At 50.0% G+C, this 14,265-nt stretch overlaps 6 protein-coding genes across 6 annotated transcripts; 3 read left to right on the forward strand and 3 right to left on the reverse strand.

Annotated features, from left to right (window-relative positions):
* Positions 1 to 527: 527 nt before the first annotated feature.
* N7519_011214 (AAA family ATPase SEC18) lies at positions 528 to 3,128 on the reverse strand (the record flags this gene model as incomplete). Its single annotated transcript, XM_057297987.1, has 3 exons — positions 528 to 2,399; positions 2,447 to 2,762; positions 2,812 to 3,128. 3 exons carry the CDS (start codon positions 3,126 to 3,128, stop codon positions 528 to 530), a joined length of 2,505 nt encoding a protein of 834 aa, XP_057145869.1.
* A 357-nt stretch (positions 3,129 to 3,485) lies between these two features.
* On the forward strand, positions 3,486 to 4,617 carry N7519_011215 (uncharacterized protein; the record flags this gene model as incomplete). The annotated part of the gene is made up of 2 exons (XM_057297988.1): positions 3,486 to 3,493; positions 3,555 to 4,617. The coding sequence occupies 2 exons, from the start codon at positions 3,486 to 3,488 to the stop codon at positions 4,615 to 4,617; spliced, it is 1,071 nt and encodes a 356-aa protein (XP_057145870.1).
* A 193-nt stretch (positions 4,618 to 4,810) lies between these two features.
* N7519_011216 (protein arginine methyltransferase RmtB) lies at positions 4,811 to 6,627 on the reverse strand (the record flags this gene model as incomplete). The annotated part of the gene is made up of 4 exons (XM_057297989.1): positions 4,811 to 5,573; positions 5,627 to 5,864; positions 5,917 to 6,330; positions 6,393 to 6,627. The coding sequence occupies 4 exons, from the start codon at positions 6,625 to 6,627 to the stop codon at positions 4,811 to 4,813; spliced, it is 1,650 nt and encodes a 549-aa protein (XP_057145871.1).
* A 282-nt stretch (positions 6,628 to 6,909) lies between these two features.
* N7519_011217 (Mo25 family protein) lies at positions 6,910 to 8,288 on the forward strand (the record flags this gene model as incomplete). The annotated part of the gene is made up of 6 exons (XM_057297990.1): positions 6,910 to 7,014; positions 7,070 to 7,130; positions 7,199 to 7,613; positions 7,639 to 7,678; positions 7,733 to 8,005; positions 8,058 to 8,288. 6 exons carry the CDS (start codon positions 6,910 to 6,912, stop codon positions 8,286 to 8,288), a joined length of 1,125 nt encoding a protein of 374 aa, XP_057145872.1.
* Positions 8,289 to 9,126: 838 nt separating this feature from the next.
* Positions 9,127 to 11,733, forward strand: N7519_011218 (putative TBC domain protein; the record flags this gene model as incomplete). The annotated part of the gene is made up of 4 exons (XM_057297991.1): positions 9,127 to 10,225; positions 10,260 to 10,877; positions 10,927 to 11,291; positions 11,344 to 11,733. 4 exons carry the CDS (start codon positions 9,127 to 9,129, stop codon positions 11,731 to 11,733), a joined length of 2,472 nt encoding a protein of 823 aa, XP_057145873.1.
* Positions 11,734 to 12,453: 720 nt separating this feature from the next.
* On the reverse strand, positions 12,454 to 13,308 carry N7519_011219 (3-hydroxyacyl-CoA dehydrogenase family protein; the record flags this gene model as incomplete). The annotated part of the gene is made up of 1 exon (XM_057297992.1): positions 12,454 to 13,308. The coding sequence occupies one exon, from the start codon at positions 13,306 to 13,308 to the stop codon at positions 12,454 to 12,456; it is 855 nt and encodes a 284-aa protein (XP_057145874.1).
* Between the last annotated feature and the right edge of the window lie 957 nt (positions 13,309 to 14,265).

Below are 14,265 nucleotides of genomic sequence, written 5' to 3' on the forward strand. Positions count from 1 at the left end.
TACCGCTGGCTGTTCAATGTTGTATCAATTGATGTTATTGTGTAACTGCGAGGTTGATACTGAAGGCTGATGTATCTTGGCCTGACGCGCCAAAACAGTTGTTACTTATACTTCAATACGAGCTAAGTGAAGGCCAAAGCTCGAGAGTTTACATTTAGTCTGTTGATTTATATACAAGGCCTGCACATGTGCAGTGTTTTGCCATTGAGTGTTTGCAAGTAGTTAACATGACAACTAGCAAGACCCGGTCTTTGTATAAGCGTCAAACTGAAACCCGAAAGTAAAAGTTATCGTAAGCCTGGAAAAGCATTCCCTATCCCTATGGTCGTAGGCCGTTTCATACCTAGGTAGTTCTCAAAGGTGGTTAATCGGATTGCGGAATGGATGTTTGCCGGGTAGCCCTAGAGGCGACGGCTTCTAAGATACCAACAGAAGGAAAACTAGAATTGCAAGGATATATTTACTTCAGAGTTAATCTAGTTATAATCCCAGTACTCAGCACAAAGAAAGCCCATTATAAACTACGTTTACTGGAAACTCTGTTCTTCCTCAATAGCGCGGTTGATAACGCGGACGAAGCGGCCAACCTTGTCAGAATCCTGTTTGGCCGTTTCAATACCCAAGAGGACCTTCTTGATGCCGACGCTCAAGCGCCCGTCATCCGCAAGTCCACCGACTGATTCAAGGGCTCGCGCAATCTCCTGCGCATCAAAGGCACCTGACTTCTCCATGACAAACCGTAGTTCACCGAAGGAACTAACATTGGGAACCATGATATCCGAGTTGAAGGAGTTGTAGATGTCCAGCTGCTTCATCAGAGCACGCTCAGTTGTCGTGGCCAGGACCAACAGACGACGTCCGTGGGTTGGTTGCTTCCTTAGGAAAACCATGAGAGCTTGCAGCACACTGTTGCTGAAGCGAGGACCAATCGGCACCCAGTCGATGATCCGCTCGATGTTGTCGATGACAACAATACTGGTGGTACTCTTGTAGGCGCTGTCGAAGATTCGGCTGATGTGTGCGATCTTTGCTGGCTCACTAAAGCCAACCATGTCTTCCGGGCTAATCAGCTTAATGAAGGGGAAGCCGGAGTCAATAGCAATTCGTGCTGCCAGGGCGGTCTTGCCGCTGCTAGGAGGTCCGTGAAGCAGAACAGAGAAAAGTGGAGTCGATTCGGCCGCTCCAACCTGCTTGACGAATAACTCGCCTTCCCGAAGGATTTCGCTGATAGTAGCAGAATAGTGGATAACGCCATATGGAATGCGGCTGGACAGCTCTTCCTCGGACACACCAAACGCAGGCTTGACTTCATCAAGAGAGTGGAGGAAATCGGCCCGGTTGACCTTCATGTCTACCACGTCTTCATTGATACTAGCCATAGTACCAACTTTGACATGGCGGGAGAAAGCAAAGGACGAGGCAGACTTGACCAAACCTGCGATCTCAGCACCAGAAAAGTTCTTGGTCAAACGGGCAAGCTCGGCCAAGTCAACATCCTTATCCATGACACTATTGTTCCGCATCTTTTCAGTGTGAATGTTGAGAATCTGGCTTCGGCCATACTCGTCAGGGAGCGAGATCTCCATGTGCACCTCCAAACGACCGGGACGCAGCAACGCCTCATCAATCATGTCCATTCGGTTGGTCATACCGATCAACAAGATGTTGTTCAGTTGGTCTACACCATCAAGTTTCGAAAGGAGCTGGTTGACCACGCTATCCCCGACACCGGTACCACCCCCAGCTCCGCTACCACGCTGCTTGCACACTGCATCCAGCTCATCAAAGATGATGATATGGAGACCACTCTCGTCACCCTTTTCTTTATATTCCTTCTCGGCATCCGCGAACATCTTTCTGATGTTTTCTTCCGATTGACCCACGTACTTGTTCAGAACTTCTGGACCGTTGATAATCTTGGGCTCCCTAGCATTAAGCATCTTTCCGATTTGCCGAGCAATCAGTGTTTTACCCGTTCCCGGAGGTCCATAAAGCAAGAGGCCCTTGACGTGCTGAATACCAAGTTTCTCGACCAGACCAGGGGGGAAAATTCGTGAGGCGAAAGCACGACGGAAGATCGTACTGAACTCAGAGTCTAAACCACCGATACCCATATCCTGGAACTTGAAGCCCGGTTGGATGATAGAGTTGGCCGCCGGGCGGCGGTTGGATGGCTTCACGTTAATACCGGTCTGGGTATCCTTAAAGAAGTTGAGTTGAGTGTGCCGTGTGAGAATGCCCCGGGCCGCAGGATCGGTCTCGACTTGTCCAGAACTGAGATCAGCCTTCTCTGATGTCAAATCAACCCGCTGAACGGTCTTGACCTGTAGCAAGAGCGGGATACTCTTATTATCCATCAGGATCCTCTGGCCAGGTGAGAATAGCTGGTTCTCAAAGTTCTGAGGTTTATTAGCATGTATTCAGGACTGGGATGAAGTAGGCTTACCCTGATCACTGCTTGTGCCAGTTCATCCTGGTCATAGGGAGCTTCAACCCGCTTTTTGGTAGATGCGAAGCTGACTTCAATATCCGCGGAGCCTAGGTAGGCCTGCCCGCCTTGGCTAAACGGATCATACAGCTGTACCTTGATCGAGTCTCTCAATCCGATGTTGGCCCATGTTCGCTGAGGGTCCGACATGCTCATATACCCAGGGGGAAAGCCATCGAGAGGGCGAGCAGAGAAGACGAAGAGGTCATTGATAAGGAGGAGGACGTCGGTGCCATCTCGTGAGGGTGGGATGTCCTGCGGCGAAACAGCAACGCTGTTCTGTATTAGTCCCCGAGAATAAAAAGCTGTCAGAGGATACTCACAGGTTTCCAAATGTGTAGTTATCGTTCGGACTCTTGCTAGGATGAAGAGTCCAAGTCGGGCCTCCACCTCTTTGTCCGGACTGCATCCTAGAAGGCATCTGCTGCGGCGGGGGTCTTCCTCCTGGTGGAGGTGGGCCTCCGTAACCACTTAGGGTATCATATACATCAGTCATCGGCACATCGGCATCGCGGGTAGGAGCTGCATAGCCTGCAGTGAGTGAGGGGGAGCGATCGGTATCATACCGTGGGGGTGCTTGGTTGGGGTTCGATTGTCCGCTGGAACCGAAAGGATTCGGGAGATTGCCGCGATTGAACATGACGAACTGCTTGGTTGTCGCTAATCACAGAGATTGAGGTGGTAACTGTTAAAGCTATTGTCTTAGCAACACTGTGTCGGAAACGAGCAGGCAACTGTGTAAGTCTGTTAGCTCCACAGCGCCGGTGACCTGGGGTCAATTATCGAATGATTATGTTCAATAGGTTGCTGGATATATGCTAATATCCAGGGTGAAGCAAATATGAAGGGAAGAGAAGAGAGTTGGAGCCGTAAAGCTGTCGACGGGCACTTTGGCCACCCCGGGAACAGCGTCGGGCGGTGGGGACGTCATTATCGATAAGACCAGCCTTTTGCTATCGAGCAGCAACTTCCACGCAAGGGTGAGCCAGTTTCCAAGATGCCTCTGTAAGTGATGTTTTTATGTTTCGAGTTTATAATATCTACGAATCTTGCTAATTCTTTATAGCCATCTGCTCGGCAAAAAGTCATGGAACGTCTACAATGCCGAGAATATCGCCCGCGTCAGGCGCGACGAGGCGCAGGCAAAAGCCCGCGAGGAAGAAGATGAACGTATCATGCAACAGGTGGATGCCGAACGCAGGATTAAAATTCTTCGCGGCGAACGTCCGCCTACACCTCCACCGGCGCCCTCTCTTCAGTCACCTGAAGCCGGCACTCGATCAGACAGGAAATCCGCCAGCGACGCGGGAGGATTCCGTAAGAGAAGGCGGATCGCCGGGGAAGATGATACGGACCGAGATATACGATACGCTCGGGAGGATGCGGCACAAGCAGTTGCTAAGCGGGAAGAGTTGATGCTCGCCTCTCGCAAGGCTGGTACAGCACAAGCCCCGATTCTAGACAAGCCCGGCCATATCAGCCTGTTCCCAGCCGCAAGTGCTAAAACAGAGAAGAACACTGAAGCAGAGGCTGAAGCAGCACGGAAGAAACGCAGCTACGAAGACCAATACACAATGAGGTTCTCCAACGCCGCAGGCTTCAAGGAGACTATTGGCCAGAAACCGTGGTATTCCTCTACAGAACAAAATGTAACAGCTCCAGGGTCGATGCCCGAGAAAGATGTGTGGGGTAATGAGGACCCAAGGCGTAAGGAGAGGACACAGGCTCGTATGAGTGCGAATGACCCACTTGCAGCGATGAAGCGGGGTGTGCGTCAGTTGAAAGCAACGGAGCAGGAACGAAAACGGTGGAATGATGAAAAGCGAAGAGAGATCGAAGCTTTGAAAGTTGAGGAGCTACGGCAGTCAAGCCATCGGCAAAGGCGATCCCCGTCAGTGGACAGCCTCGATGGGTTCAAGCTGGATGCGCCGGACAGAGAGGGTGAGAAGGACCGAAGTTCTGACAGGCATCATCGTCGCCGTCGAGATCAAAGTCGAGATCGCTCCCGTCATCGCCATCATCATCGCCCTCGCCACGACTCATCTCGTAGCAATCATCATCATCGTCACGATGAACGTTATGAGGCTCGCCGGCGGGAAAAACATACTGAAGCAAAGGATCGATCCTAGCTGAGATGTTCCATTCTTTTCTACGATCACAACAAACGATACCCATGACATTGTCCGTTCCTAAATGCAAATCATTTTCATATTCACTGGGTCAAGTAAACGACACAAAGATAATAGGGTGCCGTCCTTTTTCTATGTAAATAGTCATATCTCTTTTAATTCATTAGAAAACGTATCAAAAGATCGCTCGATCCTATTGGAGGCTCCATAGTTGGACCCCCTTCTCATTTGAGTCAGACTCCCATTGAACACTGATGTCAACTCCCCGAGAGCCCTTCTCGGCCTTCTCATAGCCGATCTTGCCGGTGATGACCTGGCCCTTCTTCAAGGCCTGGGAGCCTTGCTTGGCGTGATCCTTGGCATGGTCAATGAGAAGTATAGTCTGCTGCCAGTGGGTCTCGATTCCATCAGGGCCAGTGGTGAACGAGACGATTCCCTTCTTTTGCATATCAGAGGGAATGGCATCCTCAGGCAAAACAGACTCCCTGGAGGGCATGAAGAAAATGTCGAACCAGATAGCCCATCCATCCAATGCATCTATATCCTGGTTCAATGTGACCTGGAATTCCTTCAAGAACGACAGCTCCTCGACAGTGATGGTGTGCAGCGGAAGTGTCAAGAAAATTTGAGACTCTCCGACAATAGTCGATGGCTGGGTGCTTCGGACCACTGCCTCATCGTAGATTTTGTGAAGCATGCTGTCCATCTTGAAACCGTAGACGTTGTTCCAGAACGAGATGTGTGACGCGATGAAATCGGGATCGGCATAAGGAGCAAGGCGCAGGGTAGCGTGCGAAGGAGCCATAAGGCCATTAGGAGCGAGATACCGATCTCTGGCGTAGATGACAGAATCAAACATCGCCTCAAAGAGGAGACCGTAACCCATCCATTCAGAGATGATGATGTCGACCTTTTCGACGGGCAAAGTAACCTCTTCGATCTTGCCACGGATACAGCTGGGATAGAAGTCAGTCTTGTCATCTTATTGGGGGATGGTGATGACCCTTACGTGATAACATCTCCAAGGCCATTGTCATGAACGATTTCCTTAGCTCGGTCAATGATGTTTGAGTTGTCCACAGCAATGACCTTCTTTGCGCCAGCCTTAGCACAGAACATGGACAAGATACCAGTACCACAGCCCACATCAAGGACAACCTTGTCCTTGAAAACATGCTTATTTTCGTAGACGAAATCGCGGTAAGCGTCGGTACGGATGGTGTCCTTGAGCATAGATTCATGAATTCCTTTAGACTATGTTAGCGTCATATGCATAATAAGTTGAACGAGGTACCATACCATTATAAGCGTAAGAGACGAAGTATCCATCTTCAGCATCCTGCAGTCTGTCGACAGCCTTGGCCGAGGGTTGAGGGTTGGATTCAGCAAGCTTATCATCCTCCTTCGACAATTGGTCATCCATCGACTTCTGCACCGCAAGTCGGTACTCTGAGAATTGGGTCTGCAACCGCTCCAAGTTCTCCTGGAGCTCCAAAACCTGTCGGTTTGTCTCGGTGGCGGGGACAGCGTCTTCGCCCTGTTCTTCGGCAAGGTCGTCCAAGCTATACAAGAGAGCGTCGTCCTCCAAAACGGGCTTGAGATAGACATCATCCTCGAATTTGGACTTGGACGAGACATCAGGGGTGTTGTTCCCTTTCTTAACTTCGGTGCGGACGTAGTTAACCAACTTGATATTGTCGAGGAAATCCAGATCTAGAAGGGAAAATAGTTAGCCTCCATTGTTAGACCCCCGCGGGAGTAGAAACTGGACATACCAAGGTCCTTCTGGATCTTCAGCAGATCAAAGTTGTACTTTTCCTTGCACTCCTTCAGCATAGAACGCGCATCGGGGAAAATTTGGTCAGTGAAGAGCCCAACCACAGGCTGCGACTCCTCATCAGGTTCGACATCTTCCCAGCCCTCCTCGTTGCTAGAATCGGACGAATCCGATACCGAACGTGAGTCGGGAAAACTCTCACCCACAGGTGGGTTCACATTGGAAGAAGACATGACTGTATAATGGTCAATAACAAATTGTTTTGACCTTGGAGGGGGAGGGGTAGAGATAGCATTTTTGATAGAAAAAAAAAATTCCGTTATCAGTGGATGCCTCAGGCAGAAGGACCCCCGTTGCCCCGCCCCGTTTGTTTATTCGCAACTCGCAATCGAATACATCACATTTGCTTACCCTTGGACTCGATCTCGATTCTCCCGTTGCAATTTTAACTTATCCCATGTTGCCTTAATCTCCAGTTTCTTTCTCAATTTGCCGCATATTCTCTCCATCTCACTATGGCTTTCTTTTTCAATCGCGGCCGGTCGCGGCAACCTGCTGATATCGTCCGGACAACAAAGGAATTACTATCGAGGATCCATGACTCCCAGAATGCTCCCAAGGTTTGTTTGAAGACATCAAACATGTGGAGAACAATCCGACTAACGAGTGCACTAGGCCGAAGAGGAGCTAGCTAAGCAACTTAGTCAAATGAAGGTGATAGTACAAGGAACACCAGGTTGGTCTCCTGGAAGTAATACCCAAGGCGCAATGTCAAGGAGTTAACCCAATAATCTTCTTATTTAGAGGTTCCCCCATCAGTGGATCAAGTCCATGCACTTGTACAAGCAACCATTCAAGAAGATCTACTCTTTGATCTATCCCGGAGCATCCATTTGCTTCCCTTCGAAGCCAGAAAAGACACTCAGACCGTATTCTCCCATATCCTTCGGTTCCGGCCTACTTCATATGCGACCGAAAAGGATCCTCCTGTTATCTCATACCTTGTCCACCATCGCCCAGAAATCATTGTCGAGTTATGCCGGGGCTACATGCAGAGTCAAAGTGCAATGCCTTGCGGGGTCATTCTCCGAGAGGCACTGAAGTTCGATGTCATCACTGCGATTGTATTGTATGATCAATCCAGTGAAGGAGAATCCGCAATACGACTATCAGACGTGAAACCCAACCAGCGGCAGAGGGGAGACGGAGTGTTCTGGAGGTTTTTTTGATTGGATCGACAAGAGCTGTTTCGAAGTCAGCGCAGATGCGTACACTACGTTCAGGGTAAGGTCCAGAACGATGGCTATTGACGATAAGTGACTAAAATATGTTCCACAGGATATTTTGACCCGCCATAAGAGCCTTATGACTTCGTACCTGGCGACCAATTTTGAACTCTTCTTTGCGCGATTCAATAACATTCTGATCCACTCGGACTCGTATGTCACCAAGCGCCAAAGCATCAAGCTTCTGGGGGAGATCCTGTTGGACCGTGCGAACTACAATGTGATGATGGCATATGTGGAGAGTGGAGATAATCTCAAGCTCTGCATGAAACTGCTACGGGATGATCGCAAGATGGTGCAATACGAAGGGTTCCATGTTTTCAAGGTAAGTTTTCCCTCAAATTACAACAAAGACAGAGGAGCTGACAAGAGATTAGGTGTTCGTGGCCAATCCGAACAAATCGGTGGCAGTGCAACGAATTCTGATCAATAACCGTGATCGATTGTTGAGGTTTTTGCCTAAATTCTTGGATGACCGAACTGACGACGATCAATTTATGGACGAGAAGAGCTTCTTGGTCCGTCAGATCGAACTCTTGCCTAAAGAGCCTGTGGATCGGCGACCAACTCGCGACTCGCCGTCAGCTCACACAGCTGCTGTGGCTTGAGCTGGATCTAACGCTGAGTCGCTGGATTGACCATTTCACGCCCTTACGATACTTTTTTTTTTTTCTCTTTCTTTCTTTTGACATTGGTTCTAGCTGGGGGGGTATTATCCCCTTTTAACTGCATTGAGCATTGACGGCCGGTTATCCAAGCCTCAGCCACAGGAGTTCCACGCGTTTGTACATCTGGGGCGTATTAGGAGGGATTGGGGGTTTCAATTGAATCTACTCTGTGTTGTCCACGTACTCTGTACTCCATAGTTGGGTATTAATGGACACAATTAAACAGATCCTTGATATCACATCCCCCGTTGGGCCATGATTCTAATCTAAGCACATTGGAAGTAGCGTACTCCACCACAAGCCCCTTGGCCTCTCACGATCCACACGCGGCCCATGGAGGTGGGACAAACCCCCTTGATATCTATTTTGAGGATACGAGGACAAGAGGAAACTCGATCCATAATAGTAAGGAAGATATTCTATATATCTTGAATGTACTCCGTACTAGAACTACTTAACTACTAACTACCTAAGTATATATGAAGTTATAGTAACATAATCACATGTAGGGGATGCCTCCGAGCCGTCAAAGCCCAGAACTGACTTGAATAGCGCCAAGACCGACCCAAAATAACTCCACTCCTCCAGGTATCTCTCAATTTTAATTCTGGAGATTCTGTTTTGCTGAACTTCCCTTGTGTATTTTCCCCTTGTCGCTCCTTTCTACTTTGATCCCCGGTTCTCGCTTAAGGCCCCCCCATTCGCATCCCTGCTCCGTACACTCCTTTCATTCACGCGATTCTAGCCCACGCGCAGAGTCGCAAGCCATGCCGGGATAATGGTGAATGAGGTTTCTGCATCGTTATCGCCCGACCGATCGGAGTCCGATCCGACGACTCACGCCGTGCCCTTTGAAAATACCGACGTTCCTTTTGCGACCCGGTCGGTCTCGCTGCCCACAGCCGATGCGCCAATAGCCTCCAATGGCCGATCTTCAAGCACAAGCGCTGCATCAGCCAGTCCGAGTGATGACCATGCATCCGCGCTTACATTCCCACGGCTCGCGCCATCCATGTCCGTTGGAGATGAAACCCGCACGGTTCGATCGGAGGGCCCGCCCTCCTTGCGCAGCGTGCCCAGCATTGTCGTGAATGAGCCAGGTTCCCGTCCCAGCTCACGACCGGGCTCAAGGCCGGGCTCTCGATGGTCAGAAAGAAAGTGGGGTGGGTTGAAGAAACGGTCCCTCGATATCGAGAGGAAATTCAGCTCGGAAGACCCTCCGCCAGTGCCTCAAATTGAGCGCCCCTTTACTGGTATCCCCTTAGATATACCGACAGCCTCTTTGGATGGTCTAGATAAGCCGATGAAGTTCTCCAATCGCGGAAGTCTGATAAAGAGTCAGGCGCAACGTCCTCACCCGAAACCACCTCAGGAGAAGCTAGACGAGCACCCCGAGCACCCCGAGCGCCAACCAGACCCGCCCCAGCAAAGTCTAGAACAGAATGAAGCTTGTCAAGAGCTAGCCCACCCAGTTCAGGAAATATCGAAAGAGCATTGTGATCAACATTTGGACCGACAGACATCTGAAATTGCCCCGCCCCCTGCCATAATCATGACCCGGCCCGAAGGAGAAAATGGAACACCGAAAGCGATTCCACGGCACGTGAAACCTCAGGGCAGGCTTCGCCCGAGACAGACTAGTCTTCCGAGCCGAGCAATATCGGCAGACGAAGACATGCTGTCGCGGAGAGTCCGGCTGATGTACGAGAAGGGCGAAGACAATGTTACCGACTCCGAGGTTGCGAAAGCAATGGCCTCAGAAAACGGGGTCTTATGGGAGGAGGGTGTAGTCCCGGACGCTGAAACCTCTGAGACACTCGCTCAGACGAATGAGACTGGAAATGAAACAAAGCCAAGGGCGTCTGCCGAAGTGGAGCGTATGAGAATTAAAGAGGGAAACTCAGGAGCTAGCTGGTGGTGCTGAATACTGGCAAAATGTCGGTGCAGAAGAAGTCGATCGCTACGGCTTCATTCGACCTGCAAAGAACTCCAATGGTTCCGATATTAACCCGCTTCAACGAGTCACGACCAGCCTTCTGCTGGCCTCCGAGGCACCTCGGCGGAAACGTTCAATTCGCCCACCAACCGCCCCAGCCAGCAACCGTTCCTTCAATGGGCCGTCTCTAGTCCGCAAAATATCCCGAAGTTCCCTGAACGCGCGTCCATCTTCATCACAAAGCAACTATGGTCCTCCACTGCGCCGCTCGACATCTCGTCTGCGTGCGGCGACCAATCATCTGCCTCACAACCGCGATCGAAAAGCCAAAGATGAGGCGGCCGACATGCTCACTCTGCCCACTCAATCTGGTGGTGAGACAGAAGATGCACCAGTTACTCGCGCAATGCGAAGGAAGGAGTGGCAACGTGAAGACAAGTGGACCAAGATGGCTAAGCCGACCAAGAAGGCCAAGGACGGCGGCGGCATGACCTTTGAGTTCGATACTCAGAGCTCAAAGTTGATTGAGCGAACTTGGAAAGGCATTCCAGATCGGTGGCGGTCAACGGCCTGGTACTCATTTCTTGAAGCCAGTGCCCGGCGCCACAAGGGCAGCCCCCCCTGCTGACGAGCTCATCGAAGCCTTCAATGAGCTCCAGTTCATCTCGTCGCCGGACGACGTCCAGATTGATATCGATGTTCCGCGGACTATCTCCAGCCATATCATGTTTCGGAGGCGCTATCGGGGTGGCCAAAGACTATTGTTCCGTGTACTTCACGCCATGTCACTCTATTTTCCTGATACGGGCTACGTACAGGGAATGGCAACTCTCGCGGCTACATTACTGGCGTATTACGATGAGGAACACGCTTTTATTATGCTCGTCAGATTGTGGCAGCTGCGAGGCCTGGAAGAGCTGTACAAGTCCGGCTTTGCTGGTTTAATGGAGGCCTTGGCCGACTTTGAACGGGAATGGCTCGCCGGAGGTGAAGTGGCCACGAAACTGGTAAGTCAATTCCACTCGAAACACGAGTGTCTACTGACGCTTAATTTTGCAGAACGAGGTCGGAATCCCACCCACAGCCTACGGCACTCGCTGGTACCTCACTCTCTTTAATTACTCGATCCCCTTCCCGGCTCAGCTTCGGGTGTGGGACGTCTTCATGCTCCTTGGAGATGCCGAAGACCACACTGCTCGTCCCGCAACCTCTGGAGGGAAGAACAAGTCCCCCCCTCCTGAGAACCCAAGGACATTTGGCCAAGGTCTTGACGTCTTGCATGCTTCATCTGCTGCCCTTATTGATGGCATGCGTGAAATCATTCTCGAATCCGACTTTGAGAATATCATGAAAGTCCTCACCAGCTGGGTTCCTATCAAAGACACCGAAATGTTCATGCGTGTCGCTAAAGCGGAATGGAAAGTCCATCGCCGCAGGAAAACTCCTTAATTATTGTTTCTCTGGTCAAGGCTTCGCGTTCGTCCTCAACCCTCAACCCTGTCTGGTTAATTTCTTCACTCCCAACCCTTTTTGCACTAATAGGCCCTATGGGTGTGCTATACCCTAATGATCGCAAGTCGCACCCTAGGGTCTGCCTCTAATGCCCTTCACTCTGTACCCTTTCCTCCGAGGTCTCAGAGCGCGCTTTTTCCTTGCCGATGTCCTGTTCTAATTACCCTCTCACTTCACCTACGTTCCTTGCCTAATTTCTTATTATTGTGTCTCCTGGGCACTCATACTTCTTATGACTGTTGATTCCCTGTCCAGTTTTCCTTGGACGCCCGATACCTATCCTCATGCCTTCCTTTACTTTCTTTTGGTCATTTCATTTTATCCTTACCTTTCTTCAACGCTATTGTACATCACTTTGGCGACTGGCTACGAGGGTGATTTTCACCCTCGTCGCTGCCGTCTATTTGGTTCAAATCGTGTTTCATGGCCTCAGGGATTTACAGCCCATTGTCATGCCTAATTGGACTGTCTGAGGCGACATGAATCCATCCTATATAATCCCGGTGGCGAGAGTACAATTCTATCTTATACCCAATAAATCAATAGTTCCAGTTGATCCTGTCTTATAACACTAGCTCTAGCTCAGAACTGCAGTATCAATAGTCTCTTCTAGAACACTTTTGTATTGCAATTTCTAAAAACAATCTATAATGATGTTTATTCAAGTAATCCCTTTCCAGCCTTGGCACCCAGATTGCCCTTGTCAACATAGTTCTCCTTCAACCAATCCATGGCCCTGGTATCCACACCACGCTGCTCGGCATACACAGCTTCAATATTGTACACAGTATCCAAGCCAACAGTATCCATCATCAGGCAAGGACCCTTGGTAGCCTTAAACCAACTTTTGAACATCTCATCAATGGTATGAGCATCACTAACGCCCTCAGCCATGACAAGCAAAATCTCACGCTTGAGCGACGCCCAAATGCGATTAAACACAAACCCAGTAGACTCAACCTTAGCATGCACAGGCGAGAGCCCAGCCTGAGCCGCCTTCTCCATCAAAAACGAAATGAGTTCCGGATCCGTGTAGCCACACCCCATAACCTCGAAGAACAACTGCTCAGGCGGCATGTAGTAGTGACCATTGCAGATGCGGTAATTCTTCTCCGTCTTGACGATCATCTGACTGGACTTCAGCGACGACGAGTTACTGGCGATGATGCAGTCCGGCGGGGCGAGTTTGTCCAGCTGCTCCATGAGGTCGATCTTCAACTCCAGTTTCTCCGGGATGGCTTCGATGACCATCCATGCGTCCCTGACGGCTTCTTCTAGGTTGTTTGTTGCTTTCAGTTCGCCGGGATCCGTGCCTTGTTTGGAGGCTTGCTCAGCTTCGTGTTCCTGGACGTAGCCCACTGCGCCGCCGTAGTCGACTGCTTTCTCGCACAGCATCACGGGGAAGTTGGCGGCTATCCACATCATGGCGATTCGTCGGCCCATCACGCCGCCGCCGATTACGGCAATGGGCCGTTTGCTTGTGTCGGGTTTGGTCCATGCGCTTGATGGCATTGTGCTTTGAGAATTGGAGGTTCTGGGTATGGGAGATGGCCCTGTGGGATATGGTCTTGGGTGATAGTCATTGTTGGTCACTTTAATGGAAAGAGAGGTTGTGGCGCTATGATGCTATGATGATTGAATGTCGGAGCTTTTCCCGTGATGATCTAACTCTGAGGGCAAATGTCGCTGAGTGCCGATATACTATAAAGTAGAGTATCAATTTGTCCATTACAATAGGGAACTTGCTCCGCAGTATATTAGTGTGGAGTGGGCCCCGGGGGTTTAGTGGGATTATATCCTCGATAGGTAAGAACGTCATTTATAGCACTCCAGATGTCCCTTCGGGGGGCTTCATGAGCAAATACGCAAATGCAAGACATGATTTGTGAAGATAAGCCGAGGAAAATGAGAACAACTTGATGAAAAGAGACAAGGAAGAGAAGAATCCCGGGTGATATTGTCACCGACTCAACCATCAAGTCGGTTCCCGATCCTGAGCTTGTAGATCATGCAGCTATATTCAGCAATTGGAACGGTTCATTCCACATTGATGTGGCAGTGAGGAACTCGATTAACTTGGTAGTGAATCTATAGGCCAGGCTCCGCAAGTTACGGCGAGATGTTGCCATTCAGGCAAAGTAGGGTTCCAAGCATTCAGGTTTCGGAACCGTCATTGACGACTAATAAGCCCCCATAAGTCCCCATAAGTGGGACAAAAGCGGACCACATATTCGAGAGACGAGTGGATAACCTGGGAGGCAAAGTGTTGAAGATACGGGAAACCTAAGAGCTGCGTGAGAGAAGGAAAGAGCGATATGGGCCAGATACTTCCTTTCTTGAAAGATACCTACATTATGTGGCTGTTGACCCATACCTACATATAGGCCTACCTAGGTAGGTACACTCCTATATTATGCTAGCAAATACCATCTGCATCCTAAGGGTTCAATGTCCAAAAGACCTCAATTG

Source organism: Penicillium mononematosum (assembly GCF_028829835.1).
Source record: "Penicillium mononematosum strain IBT 11891 chromosome Unknown utg000005l:1.0-9366267.0:1.0-9372171.0, whole genome shotgun sequence".
NCBI lineage: Eukaryota > Fungi > Ascomycota > Eurotiomycetes > Eurotiales > Aspergillaceae > Penicillium > Penicillium mononematosum.